Consider the following 15,922-nt stretch of genomic DNA (forward strand, 5'->3'; position numbering starts at 1 on the left):
ATGAAGTGACGCTACAGAGGGTCCCACAGGGAGGGCCTCATAGTAACTTTATAAATAAACTGGGCTTGACTGAAGCAAAAATCCTATGGGTTTAGGCAGAAGAGGTAAAGTCGTGTGCCTCGTCTCAGAGGCTGGGCTCTGAACAGGTTCCTCGTCCTCTTATCCCCCCCCATCCCCAGTCCCACTGCACACACGTGGTGGCTTCTTTCGAAGCAGGATGGTCCCGTTTCCATCCCGGCCTCCTCACCAACACTGGTTCCCACTCTGGAGCCCTGCCTCCCAGATGGATTCGGCAGCTCCCTGCACGGCAGCAAAGGCTGTCCTCACAGAACAAGGTGGGGGGAACCCCAGCAGAGCATGGGGTACACCACCACATCCTGTATCTGCTCAGCTCTCTGGTGGCTGTGTGTTATCACAAATACGATGAGTGCAGAATAATCTCATTTTCCAAACGAGTTTTCCCACGTAATTGCTTGGAACAGAAGTGCCCAAAGCTAATTTTTCCTTGTGAAAGGGTTGGAATTATAAGCCAAAAGTGGGGGATTGCTTGTGCAAACTTATTTACGAGTACGCAGAGACCCAACTTTCCAGTCCTGCAGAAACAGCGCGTAACAAACTCCAGGCACACTTTTAAGCTTATCTTTTTGCAGGATCTCACTCTCCTATTGCTCGGTATGCCTTGCCCAGGTGTACCAGACCTCATTATTCCCTGCTAAAAGAGATCCTGGGTTGTATAAGCAGGAACCTGCCCGAAAGCTAGGGAAAAGGTGAACGGAGCAGACGGCAAACTGCGCCATGCCGACATCCTCCCCACAGGCACCGGGTGACAGAGCGGGGTACCATGTCCCCCGGGAGGGAGGGCGACCACTGGCACCGCTACCGGGGGGGGCAAGAGCACACAGCCGGGGGGCTTCGCGAGGGCTCCAGCCCACAGCTTTGGGGGAAAAACGCATTTTAAAGGCTTTGCTCTTCACCCCTTCCCGGCTTTGCTTTCTGCCCCTCACGCCCAGCAGCGCTGCCCCCCTCTCTGCCAGCCCCCCTCCAGGGAAAAGCGACCCCCGGGGATGCTGCCAACCCCCGGGGGGGCCGGGCTCACCCTCACCCCGCTCCTCTCCCTTCCCTTCCCGCAGGGGCGGCGGGGCCCGCGGAGCCCCTCACTCACCCGTGCCGGCCGCGGAGCCGCTCCCCGCCGCGCTGCTGGCTCAGGTACGGCGGGCGCGGAGCTGCGCGGTTCGGGGCGCGGAGCTGGGCGAGGGACGGTTCGGTGCGCGGTTCGGTGCGCGGCGGCGGCGGCGGCAGCGCTCGGAAGCAGCGGGGCCCCGCGCGGCTTTTAACGGGGCGGGGGGAGCGGGGGAGGGAAAGGGGGGGGGGGGGGGGCGGGCACGGCCGCCGCGCCCCCGCCCGGCCCCGGGGCAGCGCTGGGATGGGGGAGTTCGGCCCGTTGCCCCGGCGGGGGGGGGGTGCCCTGACAGGGTCGTGTCTCTGCAGGTGCCCACGGGCAAGCGGGACCTGCGCGCAGGTGGAAAGGGCGATCGCCAGAGGGGTACGGTGGCACCGGCACCGAGCCGGGCACAGCCCGGGGTCACTCACAGCCCCTGCGGCCAGGACGATTGTCGGCCGGGGAGAGGCTGGCTTTTTTTACTTTTTTTTACTTTTTTTTTCCGCCTTTTTCCTTTTTTTTTCCTATTTTTTTTTCTTTTTTCACCTTTTTTACCTTCTTCCTTTTTTTTTTTTTTTCTGTTTGGCTTTTTTATTTTAGTTTTCCTTTTTCTTTTCTTTCTTTTTTTCTTTCCCCACCCCCTTTTTTATCTTTTTTCCTGTTTTTTTCCTTTTTCTTTTCTTTCTTTTTCTTTTTTCTTTTCTTTCTTTTTCTTTTTTCTTTTTTTTTCACTTTTTTTTTCTTTCTTTTTTTTCTTTCCTTTTTTTTTTCTTTCATCTTCCCCTGCGGTGGCAGTGCACCTGGGAGCCCCATAAACTCGCAAGGTCCTGGAAAAAGCAGACTCCAAGCTCAGTGCATTTGAGCTGTCATTCCCAGGGAGTTTCAGAAGCTCCAAAGGTAGTGACTGCAGTCAGTGTAGGGAGCTGGGTTTGAACCAGGGAGCTGGAAACCAGAGCTCTGAGGGCTGCAGAGCCTCAGCTTGAGCTTCCAGCAAGAAGGTCAACGGATGTGCCCGACTGTGGCACTGGAGATCATTAGCAGAGGCTTTGTAGACACCTTCTTAAACACCTTAGCCACCCTTCCCAGCCCTCCACCTCTTCTCAGCACTTGCATCAGTCTAGTGGTGGTAGGAACCACCTTTAGTGCTTTAGAGGACTGTGTTTTAGTGCTTTAACAGCACTTTCCTTCCTCTTTGCACTAACATCAGCAGCTACGTGAGGAACAGAGAAAGGGGACTACAGTAAATCACCCACATTATCTGAATTTTCTAGCAGATGGGCCAATACTGCCTTATCAAACTGGGGCGTTGGGAGGGGTGTTGGTGCTGGTGGGGCAGGCGCAGTGCCTGGGGTGACCACCCCACCTGGCCCCCGGTCCCCTGCAGAGCTCAGCGCCGCAGGGGGTTTGTGCTTCCTGTTCTCCGCTGGTGTTTGCCGTTGGTGTGGTCGATAAATCTCCCAAGCCCAGAAAAGGCTGAATCTCACTTGTGTGTGCAGTGAGGAAAATATAGGATTTATAAATACCCATGCATATACAAGGGCTTGTGGGTTGGGTTGGTCTGGATTAAAGGAGGTATTGAAAAATGAGGGAAGCCAGAAACTGCAGGCTTCTCATTTCTGTGATTTCTAATGGCTTTTCCTTTTGCATAAACATTGCCTTGACTCCATACCCAAGAGCACTTCAGGCATTTTCTCCCCTCCTCTCTACAAAATCTAACCCAGACCTCTAAAATGGATATTTTTTATTAGGACGTTTGGTTTCCCCAAGCCCAGGAAAGAACACTTGCCCTCTGTGGCAGCAAATTGCTGGGCAGCCATCTCCTGAGCGAGGCAAACGGCAACTCCTTTGGGGGGGAAAAGCAGCAAATGAAATCTCTGCACTTGAATTCAGTGTTACCTGCACTTGAGGACAGCATTACCATGAGTTAAAGTTCTTGTATAAAGAGCGGACTTGAAGACCCAGTTTTTAGACAATAGCTGCTGGGGTTGTATTTTGGTCCCCTGAGTTGGGTACTTTCTTTCCCAGGGGACCAAAAAAATCAGATCCCTTCCTCTGCAGACTGAGCTGGTGAACATCAGCGAACTGGGAAGCAGCAGTGCAGAAGGTGGGTTGCTTCTCCCAGCGCCCGTAAAGGGCTTTTTCTGCTTCTGCAGCTGCCCAAGGGTGCACACACAGGGAGTTGTGGGACTTCTGGCCTGATCTGTCCTTGCAGAGCAGAAGGTGATGTGAGGAGCTGGAGATGTCCCACTCCATGAGCGTGTCTATCTCAGAGGGGAAGTGCGATGCAACCCGAACAGAAAAGGCCCCTCTGTTGGGTTCCTCGCTGTCTGTTACACTGACAGGAGCCAGGCAGGGCAGTCACCCAGGATGGTCATCCAGGGTGGCAGGACGCCCTGAGCTGCAGTGCTCTGTGGTGGGAGGCAGCCAGCGATGCACAGCCCTGCCCACCCCCCCCGGGACTGAGGAAGGAGAAAATGCGTTTCCCAGCTGGTGGCAGGACAACACGCTGATCGAGGCGCTCCCACACTCGCTGCTGGGAAGGCGAGGGCTAATTTTCGGCTGCGGTGTTAAACATCAGCTCTTCTAAAATCAGCAAGGTGACGGCAGGGTCCCACCCTACCAAAGGCTCTCAGTGCCTGCCTGGGTTCCCTGCGTGCCCACATAAAACAGCCCTTCACAAGATGGTCCAGCCGTGTGTCTCCTGCGCAAAGCACACAGGGAATTCCCCCTTTTTGGCTTCGTTTCCCATGGATGAGGGCACACAGCACGGCCAAGGCGTGCAGACACCCATGGGTGCTCTGGGTCCATCCCACCAGGGCAGAGCCACCCTGGAGATGCACCTCCAAGCGTGCTCGCACCCTCTCCTGAGGCACAGCCTGAGCTAAAGGGAAAAGCCTCGTCGGTAAGCGATGCCAGGAGGAGCAGGGAGAGGGAAAAGCTTACAAAAATCAGCGTTGGAGAGAGGTGGTGGCTCCCCCCTTTGCTCCCCCCCAGCTTCCACATAATGCCCAACTGTGTGCGAGAGCAGCCGAGTCCCAGCTGAGACCTCAGGCTCTGAAAAGCAGGCTTTTAGCGTGAGCTCCGAGAGCCCGGCCCATGCGGTGCCGCTAACATGACACTGAACTAACACTGCACTACAATCAAAGCATTTTAATAATCTAATATAATAAATGTCAGAAGGAGTGAATAATTCCCTGTAACCCCGAGGAGGCTGTAGGTGCCAGAAGGAGCCAAGTGGGTATATTGAGCTGCTTTAGCAATAGCCCTTTGACTTTCTGAAGGTAAATTTAAACCAGATGATGGATGCTGGGTGGTCGCCTTGGTGGGCAGAATGGCGAGCACTGTTCAGAAGTGCGTCACTGAAACAATTTAGCCCCCAAATTTGGAAGGCAATGGCTGCAGAGAGCGGACAAAGGAAAGAAAAACAAGTTTCTCAGTAGTCGTTCCTCCAGCTAGACATCAAATCTGAAGACCTCCAGTCTGTTTACTTGCCTTTGGCATGCACGTTCCCGCTTTAAGCAGTAAATAGCATGTGGATAATTATTCCAGAATGCTCTTTAATAAGCTCCAGGCAGGAGCCCACGTGCCTCTGGTGTTATGTCCGGATGGCAGGGAGCAGCGATACCGGCACAAGCCTGGCCCTGCCCCAAGCTGGTGCCGCGGGAGGCTCTGCGGAGCAGGCGTTGCTGCTGGCCAGGCTGTCAGCACACGTCTTAATCCACAGGTTTTGGCAATTTGCTCCTGAACACTCCCTGCCACTGCCTGGCCTCGGTACCAGCCTTATCCTTGCTCTGCTGAGAGGCTCCCTCCAGCAGCGCCCGGCCCCGCAGCTCTGCGGGGATCGGCCCTTCCCCGGCTGACCATGGGCTATACGGGTGGGTGCTGGTGGGTGACACTAACAGGGATGGAGCGTGTGTCCCCGCAGCTGAGACACGAGCAAGGACCCCACAGCTACGCTCCTCATTTTGCACTGAATACCGAATGGTGAGACTCACAGGGAAAAAATTCACGCGCCCAGCCTGGTTCTCCCCTGCTCCGTGCCCATTGCCTCTGGCAAACTGAGGGTGAAATGCTGCTGGATGGAGCCAACAAGGTTTAATACTCATTTTTCAGCATGTTGTATTAGTATAAAAGAATAGCCAAGGTCAGGCCAAGGGGCAGCCTTTTCCTCGATCCGTTTCTGCATTCGTCCTGATCACAATCCGTATTTCTGTAAAAAAAAAAAAAAAAAAAAAGACTTTTGCAGAGAGATTGCCAAATGGTGCTTTTAGATGAAGGGAAAAATAGCAAAGGTGGATCAAAGCTGACAGCCCACTGGCAGCAGAGCAGGGAGACAGCTGCAGATTGCCATTATGGAAAAAGATAAAATAACTTTCTTATGGGATCTCTTGGGCTGCACAAAGATATAAACCATTCAGTAGATAGTCTTGCTGAAAAGCTTCGCTCCAGCCTTTCCAAGTAACTCGTCCTAGAAAAGGCACTGGTGGGGTACTGGTTGATAAAGCTCAACTTCAGCAAGAGTCTCCCAGACGGAGGGTTGGAGGGAACAGATCCAGCCCTGCCCTGGAAGCTGTTAAGGGCGATCCAAGGGACTGTCTGGCAAAGGAGCTCCTTCTGCCTTGCTGTGAGTGCCAGCCGGGGCTGAGCCCAGGGCTCAGAGCCCCAGAGCACTGGGGCTGCCACGGGGAGAGGAGCTGGGCTGCCGTGTGTGCTCTGCAGTCGGGAATGGGCTTGCTGTGGCCATAAAACATTCATTTCTCAGACACAGAGCAGCAGCTAATGCTGTGGGTGACACTGGCACTGGCTGTAAATCTGATTGTGGCAGAGCTCTGTGGATTTATGTTTGCCAGCGATCCGGCTAACACATCTAGGATAAAGAGCTGAGAACAAGGAGGGCAGGAAATTATATTGCCCGAACACAGCGGTGATGGGAAAATCTGTGGAGTGAAAAGCATCATGTTCACATGGGACTACCCAGAGGAGATTCTGGTTAAATATTTGCTGGTATGGGAGATGTGTTTGTCTTCCACACACAAACAGGAGAGCATCAGCTCCATCCACAGCGTGGGAAAGCGGGAAGTGAAGGGATAGAAGCTTAAGACTAACTGTAATGTGGGTCCTAGAAGCTGTAAAGGGCACAGGCTCTTTAAAATACAGGTGTTGCACTGGGAATAGCAAAACTGGCTGATGAACTGGTCACTGCTTGGGATGGCTTGTGTCGTTGCTGCTTCTCTCCCTTGGAGCTTGCTCTGGCCTCTGAGCCCAGCAAGAGCTCACTGTGGCCTGCCTTGGGGCACTTGGTGGGACCCGATTTACCTCTCTTCCCACGTCTGATCGTTCATGCCCTCAGTTATTCTCCATTTCTAGCCCATTTAAGAGCAAGAGAGACTGTTTTTAATGGGGATGGTCCACCAAGTGCCTCTTGCAAGGTTTTCCCTTGCAAGAGCCCCCCCACCCTCACCGCTTCTCCTCTGAGCGATCCCCTGGTGCTGCCCACAGTCCCCGTCCGCTTTCTTCTGGTGGATCAGCAGTGTGTTTGCAGCTGTGCTTGGGTCTTTCCAGCCTTCTCTGGCCACTGCTTCTCTCTGCCTCAGATGCTAGGACATCACAGTGTGAAGTGGTCATGAGTGACCCCAGCAGCCTTGGGAGGGTCAAGAGCCAGAACCTGAAGCCGGTTTCCATACAGCTTTCTCCCTCCTGAGGATGCTGGATCTGGTGTGTGTCTGATGCTCATCCAGGTGGGTCCAAAACCACCCCCTGGGCATGTAGAACTGAAACACAGAGGCATTGTCCAAGTACCAGCAGGCACAAACACCCCTTTGGAGCAAGGCAAGGGAGCTCAGAATATGGAAGAAGTGAGCTCAGGCTTAAGTCAAGACCTTGTCACAACCAGCCAGGCTGGGTCCCCTTGGTAGGACCAATTTCTCGTTAGTGTGCCCAGCTGCAATGTGCCAGACATCGGCACATTGAGGGTCTCCTGCCCAGAGAGCATCCCTTTCCTCTTCTCTGGTTTCTTCTTATCCCACCAAAGGTACCTGGGGGGTTTAGGGGATCTCGGTAGAGCAGGCGCTGATGGTCTTCAGACAGGCAGGCTTGCCTCCTCTGAAAGCAAGTCAGCATCATAAAAGGTCTTCTGAGTAGAAAACCCACAACCCTCCCTTCTCATCCCCCAGTTCTTCTGCACGTGTCCCAGGCAGCAGAGCAGGGCACCTCGGGCTTGGACCCACCTCCTCTCCAGCTGGTTAACGCCCAACCTACTAAGTTAGCAGAGTTAAATTCCGGGTGCACAGGAAACTCCTTCTAGTTAATAGAGCAGAAACAATCAGCAAAACCACCCGATTCTAAGGTCTCAGAGAAAAATGCAGCAATTCTCACCCAGCAGCCCTTGCAGAAGCCAACGAGCAGCTCCTCCTTACGTGGCAGCTCCCCAGCTGCACTCACGGCTCAGCAGCATCGTTTCCCAACTCACCAAAAAGCCATTCAGCAACAAGCACATCAGGTGGAAAAACAAATTAATTATCACTTAGAGCACTGCCACCATCATGTGGGACTGGAAGTCTTAGAAATGTGCATTTTAGAGCTATAAACTGTGTCTGTTTGATTGAAAACTGATGAAACCATTACTGAATTATCCAAACTTTATATTTTTCAATGCCAACCCTGGTCGTGCGGCAGCTGACATGTTCTCTGAGCTCCAGGGCTTTCTGATAGGAAAGCTTCCTCACCTTCCCCACCCTGTCAGGCTGGACATGGAAGGAGCTCCAGGCTCCCATCTTGGGGCAGGGCTGGTGGGGCAAGGCGAGGAGCCTGGTGCTGGTGTTACAGTGCTGGAGGACCGCTCTCTTGTAGGTCCAACCCGTACCAAAACAACCTGCTTCGAGACAGCGTGCAGAGATACCTGCAGCTGCCATCAGACCAGACGGTACTGATACTGCACGCCAAGGTGGCACAGAAGTCATACGGCAACGAGAAAAGGTAGGAGATCGCTCCAGCTTCTCTGGCAGCCACTTCCAAACCCAGCTACCTAAAGCTCCATTTCAGCCTTGCTGGATTTCTCTGATCTAAGCTGGTGAAGCAAACGATTGGACAAATCCCCTCTCCACCCATTCATGACCTCTGTGCGTCCAAAACTATTCCTTAGTCTTGAACTAATGACATTAACCCCACACCTGCATCCATCCCAGTTAGACATTCCCAGTGGTTAGGCTCCTCCCATGACACACAGGAGATCAGAAAGATGAAGTAAAAGAAGGAAATAACTATTCAAGAAGAAGAAGGGGAAAGGTTAGTGCTGTGGAAATCTTGTCTCAAAATCTGAGCGGCCACAGCAGGGACTGGGGCGTTTCCATCAATGCCCACAGTCTCCACAAAGCTGCTATTTTAGAAAATCCTTCCCGCACTGCAAAAACACCTCGAGGTTCTGGCTCCAATCTCCAAAATTGCTACTCCTGGGCAGTGATGTCAGACTGTGGCACTGTAATATAATTAATCCCCCATTAATCCTTGTGATATAAATAATCCTGGGTTATTACCAAGTGTGGGGCAGCTGTGAGGTGACGAGCTCTACCTCTGAGGCACAACCGCACCCGGACCCCAGCGACCCCAGGAGAGAGCTCTAGGCTGTGCCTACAAAGTCCTCATTGCATCCACCTCCTGCCAGGAGCTGCTGGTCCACAAAGGTTTTATTTTGGGACGGGGTCTCCCAGCCAGGAGGGAAGCCCCCGTGTCGCTCAGCCTTCAGGACAGCCTCCTCCTCCCCCTGCTCTGGACCCCATGCAAGGGATGGGCGTGAAAATCAGATGCCAGGTCTGGAGAGGGAGAGAAAACCAGCACAGTGCTCCCAGGTTAAAGTTTAAAGGTGCTGATGCTGTTTTCCTTCACGGTGGGAGCCAGGGGCCTGTGCTGTGGGTTACTTGTTTAAATAAACCCATGCTGAGGACTTTAGGGCTCCGAAATATCCACACTGCCCCCATTGGTGTTTTCTCTGGTAGCGCTTTACCCAGTATCAATAGAGGATGAATTTGCACCATTCACACAAGTGCAAAGACAGTGGAAACCCAAACAAAACACAGGAAAATAGGTTTCCAAAACCCTGGCTATAGATTTATTTGCGTTGAGCTCCAAACCTGGCTGTGAATGCAAACTCTGTTCCCGACCTGCCCAAACTCCCACATGGCAGGGGGGCAGAGGCAGGGGGACTGATCCCCCCATGGCTCCGGGCAGGAGCGGGGCCAAGGTGCCCTGTCCTCCCCTCCGGGGCCATCCTGTGGCCAGTGGGCTTGTGGCCACCAGCGGCACCGTCAGATGTGGCAGCCACCCCAGGCTGGGGCTGGATGCTGCAGCTGGAGGCAGCAGAGCCCCGTTCCTCTGGCCAGCCCTGCCGATACTCCCCCAGCCGGGGGGTCCCCAGCCCCCCGCTGCAGCACCACATACCTCCCAGGGTGCAGGGCTGCTCCCGGCACTGGAGAGCCCTGGGTGAAGGTCTCTGCTCTCAGTGCAGCCGTCCTGTCACCCCCAAGCGCCTTTTCTGGGTGCTGAAGTGCAGTAAGAAAATGTCCTCTCATCTCTGCAGGTTTTTCTGCCCCCCACCTTGCGTTTACCTGAGCGGGCCGGGATGGAAGTTAAAACAGGAGCAGATAAAAGGTAAGTGCTGGGCGGCAGCCCTGGACCTCTCCTCCCTCCCTTCCTGTGCCACAGAGAGCTGCCCTCCGTGTCTGCAAAGGAGAGGGTGACTCAGTTTATTTTATCTTTGCCCTCCCCAAACTCCTCTTTCCCCCTCGAGGCTGAGCCCTCTATGCTCCAGACCCAGGGAGGGCTGGAGCCCGGGCCACCCACCACCTGTGGTGGGGGCTGGAGGGTGCTTCTCCCCATCTCTTCCAGCCAGGGACCTGGGAGAGGCGGGATTTCGGGTGTGCGGGTACATGGGGCTGGACAGCATGGGCAGCAGCCTGATGGAGTCCCAGAAGCTCAGCTTCGAGGAGCAGCCAGATGCAAAGGTAACACCTGCTGCTCCCTGGGGGCTGTGGGGACCCCACTCATGCAGGGGCTGGGCTTTCCCTGGTGTCACCCCACACCCAGGGCTGTCACATTGTCCCCTTCCTCGGGGTGTTGTGGTCCTTCCTTCCTTGCCGTCGCTCCCTGCTCCTGCTCTGCCGCCGTGTTGTGGCATATGGCCAAGCATCTGGGGGGGGTCCCCTGCCTTGAAAAAAGCCCCATCTTTCTTCGGCACCATCTTTTTCAGGTTGACATCCCCATGGCAGGTGAGCTGCCAAAAATTGCACAGCTCCCTCAGCACCAGTACCTTCTCCCGATGAGCAGCACTGCCACTTACTGCAAAAAGAAAGCCCAGTCTTTCGTTTGCAGATAAACAGCTAAAAAACCCCCCTGATCGATCCCAAAGTTCAAGAGCTTCAGCAGAGATCTGGCATCTTTTGATAGAGGGGAAAAAAATAAATGCAAAAAAGAAAAAGCATTATCTGTGGTCCCCAAAGAGTGCAGGGTCTGAGCTGGGCCAGAAACCTTACAAAAAGAGGCTTTGTTTGCAGTGCTTGCGTTGCTGCTAAGGCACGGCCTATCGGCCAGGACGGCGGGGAAACCATAAACCCAGAGTGATTTCTCATGTTATGTGGGATAAATCACACGTGAACATTCATTTCCATGAGGAATTCTCTGCCCCCAGTGTAAATAAAGCCTCTGCTGATCCCCAGCTCTTCACTCCACCTGTAATAACATCTCTGGCCATTTCCCCCTCTAACTAACCCGGGGCTCTTTGAAAGGATGCTATTATGTCCTCACGGGGTGGTGAGGAGGGTAAGGAAGGCTGGTGGGGCTGGGATGGAGCTGCCCCCAACCCCTCTTTGCCCCTGGCAGGGCTTCGGCTGTGCCAAGGCACTGTACATCTCGGATGCAGACAAGCGCAAACATTTCCGCCTGGTCCTGAAGCTGTTTTTCAGCAACGGGCAGGAGATCGGCACCTTCCACAGCAAGCTGATCAAGGTCATCTCCAAGCCCTCGCAGAAGAAGCAGTCGCTGAAGAACACGGACCGTGCGTAGGGGGGTGGCTCTGCGGGGAGGAAAGAGGACGGGAGCCCAGGGTGGGATGGTCTCTGAGCACTCACAGCATGGTTCCAGAGTGGTCCAGGCTGGACCCAAAGCCCATGGGCATGCTGGGCATATCTCTTATTTCCAAATGGTTGACCCACCACAATGTGTAACGCCCTGATGCCAGTGTGCTCCCCGCACTATGGGATTCACCTGCACCATTGAAAAGCCCAGCTGGGCTGGCCCTCACACACAGAGAAAGGCATCCCGGGGGATGCTGGCTCCTGCCAGGCTGGTTACTTGTTCCTTGACAAAAGCCATAGCTCAAGCACAGACCTGGCAAGCACTAACCCAGCCACTTCTCCCCACAGTCTGCATCTCCTCAGGCTCCAAAGTCTCCCTCTTCAACCGCCTGCGCTCCCAGACCGTCAGCACCCGCTACCTCTCTGTTGAGGGGGGAGCCTTCGTTGCCAGTGCCAGGCAGTGGGCAGCCTTCACCCTCCATCTGGGTAAGGAGCCTCACGGGGCCGCTGTCTGCCTCCAGCCCTGGCTCTGCCCTCCTGCAAAGCCACTTCTTGGGGGTGGAAAGGGTGGGAAATAGCCTGGGGATGTGGGAACCTGTCTCAGTTCTCACCTCTGCCTGGTGTTCCTGGTGTGGCTCTGGAACCGATGGCCATTTCCCACTGGCTTTGAGGGTTGGCATCATGCCCTGAGAGGACGTAGGCTGTGACCGGGGCAGCAAGAGCTGTACAAGTCTGGAGGTTCATGAATCCAAGCAAGTAACTTGCCTGGAAGAGGTCAGAGCCCAGAGCATCCCTGCCCATGCTGCCTCTGGCAGTGTCCCTGTGAGGTACTGCGTCCTAGTCCTGCTCTCTCACGCTGAGCTCCCCCGGAGCAGTGGTCTCTCTAAGCAGTGAGCACCTGCAGAGCAGAAAAAGCAGTAAGAAAATGCTGGGAGCATGGCCAAACCTGCACATAACAAGGCGGCCCAGGTTAACCTGCTCCGTGGATGCTCAGGGGGGTGACTCTGCCTTTCTCCTTCCCCACAAGCTGATGAGCGCTGCACCCGGAGCGAGTTCCCCCTGCGGGAAGGGTACATCCGTTATGGGTCCGTGGTCCAGCTGGTCTGCACTGCCACTGGCATCACCCTGCCTCCCCTGGTAAGCCTCCATCCCTATGGGTGCCAGGCACATGGACCTGGCTGCTCTGTGCCTCCGAGGGATGGGTACCATCCTTGGGGTGATGCTGCTGCCTGCAGATCATCCGGAAGGTGACGAAGCAGTACGCCATGCTGGATGTGGACGAGCCCATCTCCCAGCTCCACAAATGCGCTTTCCAGTTCCAGGGCAGTGACCACATGTACCTGTGTCTCTCCACGGAGAAAGTGATCCAGTTCCAGGTACAGCAGCAAGAGGAGGGGGTGGGGATTCCCGGGGTGCTCCCCTATCCTCCAAGCTCCTCTGCTTTGCTGCTGGCTGGGGAACATGTCACTGGGAGGTGTCTTCCAGCAAAGGAGGTTTGCATCCATGTTAAGGTCAGAATCACTGCAAAGCCATCTGCCTTACCTTGCCTGCTTCGGTGGGGACAGCATCACTGAGCTCTTTGTGAAGGCATCATGATCCCCATTTCCCAGTTGCTTGCTGGAACCGAGACACTGGGGGGCAGAAGCCAGACATCCTGTCCCCTGCGGTGTGTTTGGAGCTGTGACACTCTCTGCAGGCATCCCCCTGCCCAAAGGAAGCCAACCGGGAGCTGCTGAACGATGGTTCCTGCTGGACCATCATCGGCACTGAGACGGTGGAGTACACCTTCAGCGAGAGCGTGGCCTGTATCCGTGAGCCCGTCAGCCCCGTGCCGCTCATCACTGCCCTGCAGGTAGCCACAGTGCTGGCTGTGGGCCACCCCCTGCCTCTCCATCACCTGCCTCCATCGTGGCTCCAGCCCCTGAGCCCTTGCACCTGCAGTTGGTGCCTACCGGGTTTGGGATGCTGTGGGAATACCTGGGTCTGGACCGCTGTGGTGGGGACAGGATACAGGGGCAGAGCATCCTGTGGGATAAGGAGTCCGGCTCATGCCACCATGTAACATGCTGCTGTGTGCTCTGCCCATCACAGCTCACGGGTGGCGGGGACGTGGCCATGCTGGAGGTGCAGGGGGAGTATTTCCATGCACACATCAAGGTCTGGTTCGGAGATGTGGAAGCAGAGACCATGTACAGGTAACACGGCTGAGGGGACTGGGGAGCGGGCAAGGAATGGCAGATGGGTTTGAGCTGTGCTGGGCAGCTCTGGGAGGGACCTGGCTCCTGACCTTGGGGACAGGGGCACTTGCACTGCCTGTTCTGTGGGACCAAGCATGAGCACTGCAAGGAGAGGCAGGGAGGAGTCTGGCTGGTGTCTGTGCTCTGGATGCAGTCTGGGGGACAACAGGACCTCAGGGGGCTGCAAACGACCAAGCAACCCTGTCAGAGGGGAATGAAACACTGGGGAGGAGAAATTGGCTGGAGGCTGCACTCTGAGCTCCAGGCTGGAGGAGATGTGGCAGCACTTGCTGCCGTCTGCTCCTTGCACGGGGCCCTCCTGGATTAATGGACATTTTCTTCTTCCATGCTGCTCCCAGGAGCCCCAAGTCCCTCATGTGTGTCGTCCCCGATGTCTCTGCATTTGGCAGTGACTGGAGGTGGCTGCGATACCCCATCACGGTCCCACTCCTGCTGATCAGGGATGATGGCCTCATCTACTCCAGCTCATTCACATTCACCTACACCCCAGAGCAGAGCTTCATCCCGGGACAGCAGGTCCTCTCGGATGTCCCCCAGGACTCGGACAAATTACTGGACAGCATCCATCAGGAGTTCACCAGGACCAACTTCCACCTCTTCATGCAGAGCTAACAAGCTGGAGGGGCAGAGGCTCAGCCTCACCGCTGGCCCTGGGGAAGGGGAGCAGCCCCGAGCCCTGCCACTAGTCCTCCTCCAGGGCTCAGGGTGGCCCTGCTAAAGGGTCCTCCCCACATATCGGATGCCCACCGTGTTACTGGGATTTGCCGACTTGTCTCTTCTTCGCAGCAGCATCTCACCCTGCTGAGATCTCACATGAGAGCATCAATAAATCAGGCTTCAAGGACTCTTTACCAATTCAATTGCTTCTTTACTAACCTTCATGATTTACCTGCCGTGCTGGCACAGAGCATCACAGCTCCCTTGATGTCCTCAGTCCATATATTCAAAGGCCAGGATGGATGATGAACAAATGTGACCTTAAGTGTTATTGATCTATACCAGGAATCCCTGCATCGCTTCTGTGCTTTTCAGTAAGGAGGAGCCGATTTCCAGCAGTCACATACTTGGTACCAGATGGTTTGGTGTTTTTTTTTTTTTTTTCTAAGAGGCCCAAATGGGGTTATTTCAAAAGGAAATGGGAAAGAGAAAGAAAAACTTTAGCGTGAAACCCAGCCCGTTCCTAGCTGGCGTGGCTGTGCTGATCTCCGCTGTTTTACACACTTACACACACACACAAATTGCAGTGCTGGCATCAGCAGGAAACTGCTGATCTGAAGATGCCATAAAAAGAAGCCAGGTTTCTTGGAGCTGGACCCAAGCATTACACAGAGTGGGTCTTACAGCTTTATTTAAGTCCTCAGATCTCTGTGGCATCAAAAGGCCCATGGTGTGCCTGGAAACCTGCTGGTTTGGCAGTTGTGAGCTGGGTTTTGAAACAGCCCAACTGCCAAACCCACAGAGGTGTTTAACCCACGCTGACCTTGGTGGCAGCGGGCAGGGGAGCCAGGGATGCCAGGTGCCCCACGACCTGCAGCATCCCAGGAGCTCAGGGTGCCCAGACCCCCACACGGGCATCCCTGGCTCATTGTCTGACTTACCTGCATGTTTTGTGCCACCCAGTACATTTTGGATGCCAGCACTGCACTGATAGCCCTGGCCTCGCAGTGTGCATCCCCTGCAACTCTGGCTCAGGATGCTGAATTCAGGGCTGCAGGGGACTGATGGCCTGCACCACCCAGCATGGAGACACATGATGATGCTCGGCGTCTTGGCCTCCTCCCTCTGCAGCTTGTGCATGGCCCTGGCTCCCATGGGAGCACAAGAGCTTGGGTCTCCAGGGTCCTAACAGGATCCTGGGTCCAAACCAGGAACCTCACAGAGGGTGAGAAGCTGTTAGCAGGCACATCTGTGTGTATCCGGAGCTGCAGCCTCTGGGGGAAAAACTCAGGGAGAATATTATAGCGCATGCCAGCAGCCAAGGGCTGGTGGAGGAAGGGGCTGGAGGACAGAGGAATAGTAACTACATGAAGATCCGCAGGGTGGTTCCAAAGGAAGCAAATCCCTCGAGCAGGAGGCAGGTGCCGGTGCACTCATTAGGTGTTGGGGGCAGTTGGTACGAGATCTTACTGCTCCCATTCCTGGCAAATGGACGAGCATCTCACACGGGTGCTGGGGGCAGCAGGGCTTCCCCCATGTGACAACTGCTTGGGCCACCCCATCAGCGCGTGCTTACCATCCCCTATGCTCACTTCCCCACCAAATCCACCCCAACCCTAATGTAACCGAGGGTGAGATGCAAGAAAACCCTTTAATCAGCCTGAACAGAGGATCCCTCGTATCTCCTCCAAAAGCATTTCCTCCCCATCTCCCTATGAAGGGCTGGAGGGCAGTGAAAGGCTGGGGCCAAGCCTTTCAGTTTCTGCCTGCATCCCACGCAGGAG

General features: G+C 55.0%; 1 protein-coding gene across 1 annotated transcript; it reads left to right on the forward strand.

Annotated features, from left to right (window-relative positions):
* Nucleotides 1–795: 795 nt before the first annotated feature.
* RBPJL (recombination signal binding protein for immunoglobulin kappa J region like) lies at nt 796–14,093 on the forward strand. The gene is made up of 12 exons (XM_074157595.1): nt 796–823; nt 1,131–1,206; nt 8,009–8,134; nt 9,732–9,802; nt 10,040–10,155; nt 11,030–11,204; nt 11,572–11,709; nt 12,251–12,360; nt 12,459–12,599; nt 12,920–13,075; nt 13,315–13,418; nt 13,820–14,093. Exons 1-12 carry the CDS (start codon nt 796–798, stop codon nt 14,091–14,093), a joined length of 1,515 nt encoding a protein of 504 aa, XP_074013696.1.
* The last annotated feature ends 1,829 nt before the right edge of the window (nt 14,094–15,922 follow it).

The sequence above is a fragment of the Numenius arquata genome, chromosome 12 (assembly GCF_964106895.1).
Source record: "Numenius arquata chromosome 12, bNumArq3.hap1.1, whole genome shotgun sequence".
NCBI lineage: Eukaryota > Metazoa > Chordata > Aves > Charadriiformes > Scolopacidae > Numenius > Numenius arquata.